Source organism: Camponotus floridanus, unplaced genomic scaffold (genome assembly GCF_003227725.1).
Source record: "Camponotus floridanus strain SB8 unplaced genomic scaffold, Cflo_v7.5 scaffold119, whole genome shotgun sequence".
NCBI classification, from domain to species: Eukaryota; Metazoa; Arthropoda; class Insecta; order Hymenoptera; family Formicidae; genus Camponotus; species Camponotus floridanus.
The window spans coordinates 266,552-280,339 of record NW_020229236.1 but is presented as its reverse complement, the minus strand read 5'-3'; the positions used below and the strand labels follow the sequence as shown (position 1 = coordinate 280,339).

The 13,788-nt window shown below is 37.2% G+C and overlaps 1 protein-coding gene across 1 annotated transcript; it reads left to right on the top strand.

The window, feature by feature from the left end:
* Positions 1-519: 519 nt before the first annotated feature.
* On the top strand, positions 520-5,865 carry LOC105256232. Its single transcript, XM_011265976.3, has 2 exons — positions 520-841; positions 3,344-5,865. The coding sequence occupies exons 1-2, from the start codon at positions 665-667 to the stop codon at positions 4,577-4,579; spliced, it is 1,413 nt and encodes a 470-aa protein (XP_011264278.1). The 5' UTR covers positions 520-664; the 3' UTR covers positions 4,580-5,865.
* Positions 5,866-13,788: the final 7,923 nt, after the last annotated feature.

The window sequence follows — 13,788 nt, the reverse complement described above, 5'->3', positions numbered from 1 at the left end:
TATAAAAATGTAGTACATATAATGAAAATAAAAATTATATTTCTTCTAATAATAGATATATGACATTATAGAATTGTGTTTATTATATTTTATATGTTTGATTAGAATTTTGGCTGAATTAGGTAAATGGATCTTATTAAAAAGGAATTTGAATTAATTTCAGAGTTTTTGTAATATTGATAATTTTTTTTAAGAAAGAGTGAGCTTTAAAATTTTTAATCGAGTATGGAATAATAGGTTTTTTAATACTTAGAATACTTACTATTTACATATTTAATAAATTTTTCTTTAATGATAACTTTTGTATTTATAAATATTTTCAGTTCAATAATTATTTTCACATTTATATTGAAGTGTTATCTCTTATCATTAATTTAAAAATAATTTTAATATAATATATATTTTTAATTTCAGAAATTTGAATTTTTAATAGTAATTTTTTTAAATAATGCTTGAATTTTTTTAGAGATGTTGAGAAAATGCAAATTTATATTAAAATGTATATATTCTATGAAGAAAAATAAACATTGAATCCGGTACGATGACTTCTCTGACGCCTTTACGAGTCGCTCGAATGAAATGACGACGGCATGGTGGGCGACGAGGTGACCACGAGAACCTGAGGATCAACCGATGCAATCCGGGATCGACGTATCCTGTCTCCATGGCGAGCGGATCCGCCTTGTCCTTCGACATTTCTTCAGGTTCCTGGTTCAAAGACATCTCGTGCGGCTCGCGACGCATATATAAGTCAAAACCAGATCGCAAGGTGCATAGCTTGGACAGTCCTTCAGCCAGTAAGGAGGTCGGCCGAAACACATCAAGCATGATGCAGACATTGGTAAGCTCAATTTGTCCAGCTTTTTCTTCAATCCCTAAAGTCTTTTTAAGTCAAATCTTAAGCCAAAATCTTCTCTACTCAATTTTCTCATCTCATATATAATTTCGTCTTTCATGATTTCTACTTTTTAAGTTTTCGAAAAATGAAAGTCGGTCAAGTAAACAATTAATTATGATAAACCATATATGTTTCATATATATTGTGTGGATTAAAAAATTAATTCTTAACACGAATTAAGTTTTACTTAACGTAACGCGAATTAAGTTTTACTTAATTAAATCGAATTTAATTAGTTATAGAAACTAATTCTTTCTCTCTTTGTTGATTAATAATAATAAATTAATTATTAAATTAATATTTAAATTCTTATACTTCAAGTCCTACGTAAAGTCACGATAAATTATAAAATTATTTTTAACTATTATGTGGGATGTTAGAAGCGGAAAGAGGTTTTTATTACAATTGATGTTATTAAACGGTGGGAAGTGAACGTCCACGAGAGTGATATATACGAGTGGGCCTTACAATTTATTTGCAAGGGTTGCGCTACGCTTGCCGGGCTACTTACTTTTTGTCGAGATATAAAAGCGTTGAAAAATGCACGCGCGCGCGTGTAAAATTCACGGTTCGCAAGAGTGCGATCACTGCACGTTTTATGGCGACCAAGCCTTCTCGCTAAATGGCACTCTTATCCAACACCTCGGATAGAACTCGTCTGTTTTTCGCTACACGAATTTTTTCTAGTCAGCTTTGCAGGAGCCAGCATGCTACAACTGTTTTACGGCTGTTTATTTAACGTTTATAGTGATTTAAATCATTGGGTACTGTAAACATTATACTTTACACATAGCATAACACTTTCGAAGAATTCAATTTTAATGTTGCTTATTTAAATGTGAACACAGACACCAACAGTCATTTTGTTTTTCAAGCATGTAAACTAATATATGCAATGTAGCGATTTCAAATTTTTTATTATTAATTTGTATAAAATTTTTTTTAATTCCACGTTTCGATGTTTTCATCTTGTTTCATAATTTTGTTTAATTATTCACTTAACAGTGATATTTATGAATAATATTAACGTAACATGTTATTTTTTGAAAATAACATGTTAGAATAATTTTTTAATTTTATTTAATTTAATTAAAATAAATTTTTCAATTATTGTTATTTTTTTTGTACAGTAGGAGAGATTTAGTTATTACATTTTGTCAGTTTATTTTATCGTATTTGTTTCTTCCGTCCCAATTTTTTTAACAAATTGCGCTTAGAAATTTGCAGACAGAAGAATTTGTCTTCTGATCCGATTGTCAGCCATGAGACTCGTCACATCGACTGGTTTAAAATGAAAATGTAGATCAGAGTCGTTGACTTTTTTTCGACTTGCCACTTGACGCATAAAGGGCCGATCGCGCTCTTTTCTCTGGTGTCTGTCGTCACTTCTTCAGACCTTATTGGATCGTAAAGAGAGGCTGGCTTGAGAGGCTCATGCAAATATATAAGCTCATTCCCTCTTCCCTTCCGATTTCACACGTGCTGTCCCTGCGTTTACTGATATCGAGAATAAAATTCGTCGTTGAACATTTCGCCGCGAGAAGCGTCTGCTCTCATCTATCTCCCGGAGGAGATACTCTAAAATTCCCGATGCGGCTCTTGAAAAGGCAAATCCGAAAAAATGCACGACGGTAGTCGGTAGTTGCGCAAATAAATCCACTATCGCGACGATCGCATTTGAGATGAGTCCCGAGGACGAGCGCATTGTTCTCGCGTGCGCTCTAGATAAAGCGCATCCAACCGAACTTTCTGCCACGCGAAGCGTACAAACGTGCGTGCAACGAATATCATACTGTTCTGTTGCGTATTGTTGTCTCTTCGCGGCTGTCGGACCTCGATTAACGGGACATCGCTCGCGAGAAGCGAAGCCGAGATCATTCTTTAATCCTGAAATGATTGTGAGGACGTCGGATTGTTAATGGTAAACGTAATAAACTCATTAATACAGAAAGAACAAGTAAAAAATATCACTCTACAATTTTACTCGGAAGGAGACTGCGTTCTTTCTGAAGAGAACTTAAATCCTGATTAGATTATTTATTTATTTATTAAAGAATAAATGAGAAAGAAAATAATATGATTGACAAAGAAATTAAATTTTGAGAAGCAGGAAAATTCAAGTCGAAGAATATTTATAAACAGAATTAAATAGATTATAAAATTTTAGCAACGAAATTAAATTTTGAAAGACAAAAATTCAAGTCGATAAAGTTTGTAGATAGAATTAGATGGATTATAAAATTTAAATATTTGAATTTTTCTTTAATATACAAGATCTTTTGATTAAACAATTAGACAAGATGAAGTCGAATTAATATCGCGATTAAAGGGTAATAAAACAGATTAAACTAGGAAAACGGTATATTGAAAGTCACTAGTACTTTTATTTCAATGTCGACGATTTCCGCGTATTTGCCGCGAGAATAAGAATCTCTTCCCTCGTAGATTCCAGTTTTCGCGATCCTCAGCGTGGCGACAAGCGCGCAGCTGACCCTGCTGCCCTATGCCTATCTGGCGAATCCGCTTCCGGTGTACCATCAGTCGCAGGACACGCGCACTGGGGTGCACGCATACAGTTACGCCGGCGGCCCGTCCGCGAAGGAGGAAGTCCGGGGTCTCGACGGGGTCACGCGTGGCTCCTACAGCTACATAGATGCACACGGTATCCTGCAATCCGTCTTCTACGTCGCCGACGAGGGTGGCTTCCGCGTCGCGGCGACGAATCTGCCGACAGACGAGCCGGTCCTGTTAAGCAAAAACGTCCTACAGGAAGACGCGAAGACTAGAACCGCTGGAGAGGAGGCGGAGCACACGAGTCGCAGGAAGCGCAGCGTCGAGGCAGCGACCGATAATCAAGATCAGGTAGAAAATTCAAGTTCCCAAGACTCGGCGAACGCCTCACCCAAGAGTTCTCACGAGCTTCCAGCGCAGGAGAAAAAGGCGGACGCCGATCAGGCTAATCACGGCGCCGCGGCATCCGTCATCGCGCCTGTCATCGGACTCTCGGACTCGGTTCTACTCCCGAGATTGATCGGGGCGGCGACTTCCTCTCAGAACCGCGTCGATATTCACGATAACGTTCGCTTGAAGGCCGTCCAACCCGTCGAGACCATCGGAGTTCTGTCGGCACCAGCTTACGAGACGGTGGTCCTTCCAAGTCAAGTGCCTCTGGCGGTCTCCCATCAAAGTCGAGTTCAAGTGCACGACGATCTTCGCGCCGAGACGTCGGAGAAGCTCGCTAAAGACGCGATCCAAGCAGAAACATCGACGATAACCGCGATCAATCTCGGACCACTTCCAGTTCTGCCCACTCTTCCCGATTACAACGAGAATCGAATCCAGCTTCACAAGAGTCTCGGGCTGGAGGGTCCGAATCCCAAGAACGCCGTGAAGCTCGACGCGGTGCCATTGGCGATTGTCAAGACCCCGGTGCCAGCGATTCCGACTGTCATCAAGGAAGAAGCACCGGTCACCGCCTACTCCAGCCAGAGCAAGACCCAGATTCATCGCGACGCCAAGCTCGAAGTAGCTGTGCCGATCGTGAGCGGACCTACCGTGTACCTGGCGACTCCCTATGTCCAACCGATCGCTGCCTGGCCAATCTTGGCGACTCCCCTTGCTCAATCTTCTCAATATCGTAGTCAGATACATTCTAACGAAAAAATCGAGCTGACGAAATAAGGATGTCAGGATTTACTTCGGGCACCTCATTTATTCTCACGATACTTTTGAACCTGATTGACTCGATCCATCAGATCCTCCTGTCTTTCATTCATAAGCAATATAATTTTGTTAGTTTGACTCTCTTTTACAAGATGGATTCGAGATAAATTTCTAAAAATTCTATAAAAGTTTTCTCCAAATAATTATAATTTGTATTATCTTTTTCGCGGCTGTTTAAATTAATATTGTATAATATTATACGTTGAAGGAGATATTTCATCGTAAAACTTTTTATCGATCATAAAAGTTAAGCTCTTTGAGGGTTTAAAATAGTTTTAGCGGATCAATTACTTGCATCGTGCTCAAAATATTAGGCTAAGGCGTCTTCAGCGAGAGTTCTACGAACGATCGATCGATGTCTAGGTTGCTCGTAGTAGCTCGCTGCATCATCGTCATTATTATTGTTCGTTCTCGCTGTGTCATTTCCAATGTAATACAAGCATTTCTAACATTCTCGTATTAAATTATTCGACATGATTCATATCGATTCATGAAAAGCGTCCATCTCGTGCGTATAAATTATTACCCTCTTTCACACAAAAACTTATACCCTCTTTCAAAAAATTATTACCCTCTTTCCACAAAAACTTATAAACATTTAAGTCTAGTTTAATCGAATTCCCTTCGTTCGAACGTTCGATAGCGTCAATTTTCGTGCGAGAATTTAAATTGAACTGTCCGGCTCTATCTAACAAGCGAACTTCCTGTGACCTCACGGGCCATATAATCGAGCGCACGTTTATTCAAAGAAATCTCGCGGATCCAAATCGCGGTTTTAATTAGCCAGCACGTCGTGTCCGATTCGTTCCCTTTCAACGTACGCGAAATTTACATCACAATATCCCCGGGCTGGTGTATATTCTCTCATTACCCGGCCGCGCGGCGACGATTTGTCGACGTCGTGTCGCTCCCTCGCCCAAGATGGAACGGAAATCGCGACCTTGACTTCGGATCCTCCCTTCGTGAACGTCGCGAATACATTACGGCGATAAAACTTTCATGCGCGGATATCGCGAGACCGTCCGAGTAACGACGAGATTAACGGGGATCTCTCCGAGATCCCCGCCGAGAGTGTTCCTGTGCACTTATACGTGTCTTCATGACGGGGATTTTTCCGGAGTCGCGTGTTTGCACATGCCGGAGAGAAACATCCTCGATGGGATTATTTTCCACAGGTGGTGCGGAATTCTTCATGCACGCTCGCTTGAATTTTACGAGCGGGATATACGCTTACTCTTACATAGATGTGACCGTCGGGCGCTTCGATTTATATACACGAGTCTTGACTTTTAAGTCTTTTTAATCTGCGATTTCTCGAAAGAGGAACGAGACATTTATAACTTTATACGAAATCAGAGATATTCCATTTTATATAATTACTTATTCGTTTTTCAACATTTATTACGTTGAAATCGCAGTCAAATCTAGACAAATATGTTATATGCTGTTAATAATAAATATGTTGTTAAGGATGTTTTGTACTTATTTTCAAAATATTGAGAATTTAATGAAAATTGTACAGAATGTCCTTACATATGTTTAGAATCTTCAGTACAATTTTTAAATCGATTCACTAAAGCGTTCACAAGTTATAAGGATTTTAATTTGTACCGAATTAAAATGTGTTCTTATGGGAAACTTATAACCACATCGATTCAAATGACAAAAACACATGGAAATAATATTCAAAATTTGTTTAAAATTTGCAAAAGTTTAGATACAGAGGAAATATTTGGTCAAATAATTTATTATACAAGTACTAACTGGTTAAAAAGATATTAAATATAATTCAATGAAGTTAGCCATGTATCTGTCACAAGACGAAATTCTCTGCCAAAAGTTAATCATTTCGATTAACAAAATTCGGAATATTTCAGTAAAAACGCAATAAATATTAAAAAATACATCTCTACACTGTAACTAAGATCAAGTTGTAATATTCCACACAATTTCTTACTCAAAATACACCAAAAGTGGATATATTTGTCAATATTGATTTTCAGCTACTTTTTGCTGGGATTATACATGCAAACATCCTTATAATAATAATAGCTGCTAATTATATGCATTTTTTTTACAGGAAATGAATTGTATCGCTTCTTTTTTATATTTATTTGTTCGGAATAATTATTGCAATCATCGAAGTCGAAATTCATTAATTTTGCATGCCAACTGTCTTTTCAAATGTCAACTGTCAAACCGTAAAATACGAGACCAGATATTGCGCCGGGCCATTGCTGCTTCCTCGAATTACAAACAATCGTAATGTACATTATGCAATATGCAGACATTGATATGTTTGTTTTGAAAATGCCTTCGAGGGAAGATATTCATGATGCGCCGTGAATGTATATACCATATGTATACGTGCTCGTTTATGAAAATGAGGTTCGCGGATTAGGTCAACGAGCAGACAAACGAGTATCCCAGCGGGAGAAGATCGCGATCAAGATCCGAATCGGATCCGATCGAGAAGCATCTGCCACGAAATCCGACGTAACATTGCTCGTAAACCCTCTCGAACTTTTCTCGACCCGATCCGCGGGGATTATTTTCGCGTACTTTGCGTGGGCACGCATAACGGATAGTCCGCGAGAAGGTCTTTGAAATGTTGCGTAGATTACATCGGATCGGCCATCGTGGTGCGCAAGTAATATTCCTTTATTGTCGAACCTAGTGCCGCCCCTCGCGTATTAGCCTTAATAAAATGCCGGCATAAATTCCCGGATCTTTTTTCGCAACGCGCGCGGTTAACTCGCGCGGATATCTGTAGCGCGAGAGTGGTAAATGCGAAATAATAATGGTCGCTGTAAATCATGCGTGGTTCCCCAATATTTCTATCGGGACCTGGGGAGATAAATGTAACGCAATACGCGACGCAAAAATGGAATTGCCATAAACCCACGCGGATACTTTGTCCCTTAGGGTATTATGCATATTGCTCGCATATAAAGGGGAGAGAGAGAAGAAGCGAATTATATCTGGATCAGTTTCAGGAATATTATCTCATATAAGGCTATTTCGGATTTAAAAAAATTAAAAAATATTAAATTTAATTTATATAATATTGTTATTTATTTATTTATATAATATTAGATTTTAATTATAAATTTTATATAAATTTTATATAATATATACATATGCTAGATTTTTTTTTATTATTAAGAAATATTAAAATTGAAGGAAATGTAGTTATATATCTGATAAAATTTGAATTCGAGATATCACAAAATGAGAAGACAAAACTTTTCGATTCTCCTATTGGAAACTTGCTGAATCTTAAATAATAACTCAGATATGTCTGATCTCGTATTTGACAGTTTTACGAATGACATTTGACACATGTAAAATATAATGAATTTTAACTATGCAAATTACTTTAAAAAGAATCAATGCATTCACTTTACTAGAAAAATAAAAAAAAAACTATTTTTATCAGTAACATGCACTTTAAAATTACAATTGTCTGCGCCAAATTCGAATCATGTGTTCGCTGAACTTATGCTCGATATACGATATCGAGATCTATCCCTCGGGAAAAATTCATTTTCGTTCGTACGAAGCGATCACGATGCATCAAGATGGGACGAATAGGCGGAAGAAGGTGGAAACGGACACGACGATTCGCATCCGCGATAATAGAAACGTCCAGCACGTATAGCGTACACATACGTAGGCATTCGCGACGATAAGGGCAACGCGTACACATACGTTAGGTCGCGGATAACGCGCGTCCGCAGATGGTCCGTGCCCGATAAAATGGCGGATAATGATTACCGAGGCGATTCGATCCCGAGTATGCACGTACGTACGTAGGCTTTTAGATTATATTCGCACTTGGTGTCACGCGAGAGACGCGATAGGGCGCTCGATGTTTATGCCCGAGATTACGTTTCCGCGTGCATTCACCGAAATAGAGCTCGCCGATGGCGCGTAAACTTGCGTCCCTTCCAAGTGGCTAGACGCGAAGACCTACAATAAACGTACTTGAATACGGTGTGGTTGACTCGAGGGACACTCGAGCCGCAGACTAGAACCATATGTGTGACTTCACTGAACAAAAATTGATTTGATGAAATAAAAATAAAACGAGTAATAAATTAAGATGATAAAAATTAAATTAAAATATTTAATTAAGGAATTTACTTATATAAAATGTGAATTAAGCTCTTTAATTTACTGACATGTGAAAGAAAGAGAGAGAGAGAGAGAGTATATCATATAATTAATTGTTAAATTATTCTCTCGTGCTATTTTTAATGCAGCGTATGTTATTCACGCATATATTACACATATGTATGAAAACGGATGAAATAATAGGACGAAAAAAAAAGAAATGTCTTCTCCCACACGTTGCAATCTCCATAAGTCTAGCGTACGATACCGATATGAGAAAATTAATCTCACGTGCGCCTTCTCGTAGCAATCTCACGTCACGATCTATGTGTGATCCACTTTTCCTTATCTGCGGCATGAAAATATCGCGAATCAGTTATCTGCTCTGGACAATAATTATACTTTAAATCACCAGTTCCATGATCATTAATGCTTCGTATCGATTCCACAAGCCGAATATTTATTTCACGATAACGAAACGTTGATTACTCCTAGTAATAAAAATCACAGTAGATTCTATCATGCACAAGTCTCCCCAAAGGGAGGGAAAAAAATATAATTAACATCGATATTAACAACATAAATTAAAAAAAAAGAAACGAGTTTTGTAAAAATCTCTTCAAAATCTCTGGTGTACAAATTATTATAAAATCGAAGAAATACCTCGGCATTTGTAATTCTGAATACGCTTAATGCGTATATCCCCTAATAATAAATAGCGGTAATAAATATTTCGCGACTCTAATGAGATAACTACTTACGACTAAGCGAGATATTAAGGATAGTCGGAATACAATACTTATTAAAGTATCGCGATCGATCTTAATTGATCGCCGGCCGTTCCTCGCGGCCAGCACGCGCAACCTTGCACCGCTTATCGTTACGTGCGCGCGTTAAGGCCTCCTCTCGTGGGAGGCAGGCCGATAAAAGCGGCCCGGAGTAGCCGGGGTGCCCGGGCAATCAGCAAATGGAATCGTTAGTTAGTCCCTTAGTAATCTTCGATCGGACGTTAGTTCCTTCTTGTAGTACACGCTTGCGGCCAACGATCGTGATTCACGATCGCGTTCGAGCCACCCTAGGATTTCGCGCGCGCGCGCGCGCGCGTCTCGGCTAATTAGCATATTATTTATCGCCCTTTTATAATTGCCTGCGCGAATTTTCGTAGCAGGAATAACCAACCGCGCCCGCTGGCGATTTATGTCGGGAGTCTAATTTGATTAGACTCCCGGACATGATTATCGTATCCGGTGTACGTTGTCGAAGTCTCGAGAAGGGAGGGAATTTATTGGGAATCGTATTATCGCGTTTCTATCTCGGAGCCGTCCCACGTCGTCGATATATATATAATTATGAATACTTTTTTTCCGCGCCTTCTAAAAATGACTCCGCTGACGATGCGCGGAATGTGCGGGGGAGTTCGCGCGAGTTATTTCAGCCGCCTGTCACGACTGTCGGTCTTAGGGGAAGATTTTACGGGTCGTGCTCGTAAATCAGGCTGTTCCCGGCAACGCAAAGAGACGGTGAAACGGATCTATTTATATTCGTCGACGCGATGCGCGTTTCATCCGGATCAAAACTGACGTTGCATTCTTACTGCGGTTTGTGCAGTGGTGCGTGGACGGATGAAATCTGGAAGGTATCAAAATGTACTTGTATTCATTTCAAAGAATTGGTAGATTAACGGAAAATTGACGATAGAAACTTTGTAAATGGCTCTGTAAAGTTTTTGATAGCCAGAAAAATTTAATTTTTAAGTCTCATCTTTTTATCAGATACTGCGATACATATGCATGTAGACAAAAAGGACAATAAATAATATATATAATAAATAAAATATAATAATATATAATAATAATATATAATAAATATATATAACAATAATATATAATAAATAATATATAATAAATAAATAAAATTATATAATAATAATAAATAATAAATACAATAATAATGTATATTAGTTGATGTATGTATTCGTAATGAAAATCTTGTGAAATATTTATTAATAAATGTTTTCCTTCGTCAATAATTTATACTTTATCGTTAGAAATAGAAAAATTGTACGATGCTGGCAAACGTCCTGTTAGACACCACTGTACGAGAAGCGAGTCAACGATCTCCGAGGCGAATGAGCAAGAAAAATTCTCCGGCCTTCCGTAAAAGGCGAAGCCGAATATCTTGTAGATGTATCCTGTTTGTGCGAAAATACGGGAATAATATTATGTACGAGAAAAATATATACGAATGCATTGAGGCTGTGGCATGTATCGTATCAAAATCGTATGATACGCGCAAAAAAGATGAGGCGGCTGCGGGAGAATATCAAATTCTTACACCAATGTTTGGCAAAGCTAAGAAAACGGACGGAAAGAGAAACGAGAATTTTGCCATCGAGAAACATACTTGTTCAATGAGCAAAATGTAAGGGACGAGACACGTAGTTCGTACGTAAACAATGAGTAAAACGTAAACGTCGGGAAATGTAATATTTACTAGATGGTAGGTAGACGTTGTGTACCCAGTGGTAGATGGACATTTTGTGTACACAAAGCTGTGTACTTAAAAGCTTGCCTATTACAAGTAGAATTGCTGTCCGGATATTGACCGTTGAAGGCAGAATTACTACTATGAAAGTATCAATAAGAAATAAAATAGTTTAGATGCTCTCCAAAATCATTTGCGATGATAAAATCTTATAATGATAAGAAAAAATTATAATAAATATAATAAATTTAATTTAATAATAAATTTAATAATAAAATGAAAATCGAGTTATATCTCTTTTCAATGTAATTCTTTTGAGAGAAATTTTTAAATTTGTAATTTGCGAAATTCTATATAAAACAAAAGTTGATATACACTGTAGCTAATAAGATGAAGTTGCCATTCATCTTCGGCCGTGTCGAAATACTGAATTGTAAATTTTTCTTTACAACGATTTAACAGATCGGTGCATCCATAGGCGTTCTAAACCATATATATCGCGATTTAAGAAGTTGAAAGAAAGGGTTTCGCGCTACTGATCTTTATTCCGGAAGGAGAACTTTTAACGAATGGAATACGAAAGAGTTTTTGCAATGCTAGCTTTTCCTAAACTAAGAATAGTTTGTAATTACGCTATAAATTTGTGATTAAGCTATAATAATATCAATGGCGTTTAACGACGTAATAATTATTTCATGTAACATTGAAATTATTGTCGATAGATTCTGTCAATAATAGGGAACTTATGATAGTAAAAATAGCTTCGCGGAACTGGACGGCAATTTGAGGACATGAATTTTGAAATAATGGAAGCCGTTTGTGTCTTTAAATAGCACGAACGAAAACTATTCGAAAAATTACAGGAGAAAGGCAAGAAATAATATATATATTATTGTATATATTTGTATATATTTTTCTAATAAGTATTAAATCGAATATTATTATTAGAATTTTATTTAATATTGGATCTTTATTTATTATTATTGAATAGTTAATTACTGAATATTCAATATTGAAATTTTTATTTTTATTTATTGTTGGAAGAATTTTTTAAAAATATAATAAATCACGAGGAAAGGATTGAAAGATGTATTTAATAGAAGAAAGTCAGTAGTGTATGTGTTCGTATTGCTAATTGATGCGTATAGCTTGTATTTTGAAAATGATGTATAATTATTTGCGAAACTATGATAAAATTCGAAATTACAACGTCTGATTTATTTTAATAAGATACTAAACTATTTTGAATCTTTTAAAGTTGACTCCGAGAGAGATAATAGATTGAATTCCTCTCTCTTTTTCTCTCTTTTTCCTTACATACCGAGGGAATTGATAGTTACCATTGTTTTTGTTCCACGGGGGGGTTGATTTAGGATCACTGCGTCGTCCTCTCGTCGTATTCTCAACAGAATTGCATTGCCATATGTATGTGCGACTGGATAGTCCGCTCTACGAGTGCCATTTAATGCGAGATGAGAAACAGAGAGAGAGAGAGAGAGAAGGAGAAAAAGAAGGAAGGAGAGAAGGCCCGTTTAGTGCCAATGTCAAAACCAACGCAACACCGCCTACGTGCTCATGTGTGTCGGCAAAAGAAGCCTTCTCTCATCGTCGGCGGCGACTTGTTGCGCGAGCGAATACGTGAGTAATTCCATCGGAATTGATGAACTCGTTACGCTCATATCGTTCCCTTACATCGTCGGATTAAGCGTGCCGGCCGTAAATTCGCGGCGGGCATTATTTATGCGATCATCGGTGTCGAGACGCAGCGGCAGCGGCTCTCGAGGAGGCCCCTGCGGCCGCGTCCTGGACCTTCCCTAAAGAGATGCCACCTCTTGCCGCCCTTTAATTGCATTCGCAGTTAATTGCGTTCGTTTCTATTTGCCCGACTTCGATCTTTGTCGAGAGCGCGAGCGTCGCTTTTAATCCCTCGAAGCGTTTAATCTTGCTCCATATCTCGTTGAAAGCTATGCTTTTGTCATGGATGGTTTCATTAGATGCGACGAGTTTAAAAGTTCCAACAGTATCCTTTGTAATGAAATCTTCTATCATGACGCATTTATGAAAAAATATGAATTATGATTTTAAAAAAATAAAATATATAAATAGGAAAAAATAGGTAAAAAATGAAAATTAATAAAATTTTAATATAAGATTGTATATATAATTATTTTGACGTATTTAAAAATTATATATCATAATTAATTATTTTATATTTAATTAATATTAAGTAATTACATATTAATTATTTAATGTTAATTCAATATAAAATAATTATAATTAACACATGGTGGATTGCGATGAAGTCGAAAAATATTTTACAAATGGATACATCGCAAATCTTCGTTTATCGGATTTTCCTCAAAGAAAATTAATTTCTTGAAAAATACTGCAATTGCAAATAACTTTTATTTTACCGATTAATTATCGTTCATTGTCATTTTCAGATCGAATTACTTAGATTTTTATATGAAGATTTGATTCGCGATGGAAAAACGATGTCGCGCGAGAGAGATTCATCTTGGATACGTTTAAATGTGTTATGGCGTTGTGTAATAGCTAGTATATTT

What these genes read in the sequence shown, in the direction of transcription:
- LOC105256232 (XM_011265976.3), top strand. Translation starts at nt 665, where the DNA reads ATGGCGAGCGGATCCGCCTTGTCCTTCGACATTTCTTCAGGTTCCTGG. An exon ending in CAAGCATGATGCAGACATTG is followed by an intron (nt 842 to 3,343) that starts GTAAGCTCAATT and finishes CTTCCCTCGTAG; the next exon opens with ATTCCAGTTTTCGCGATCCT.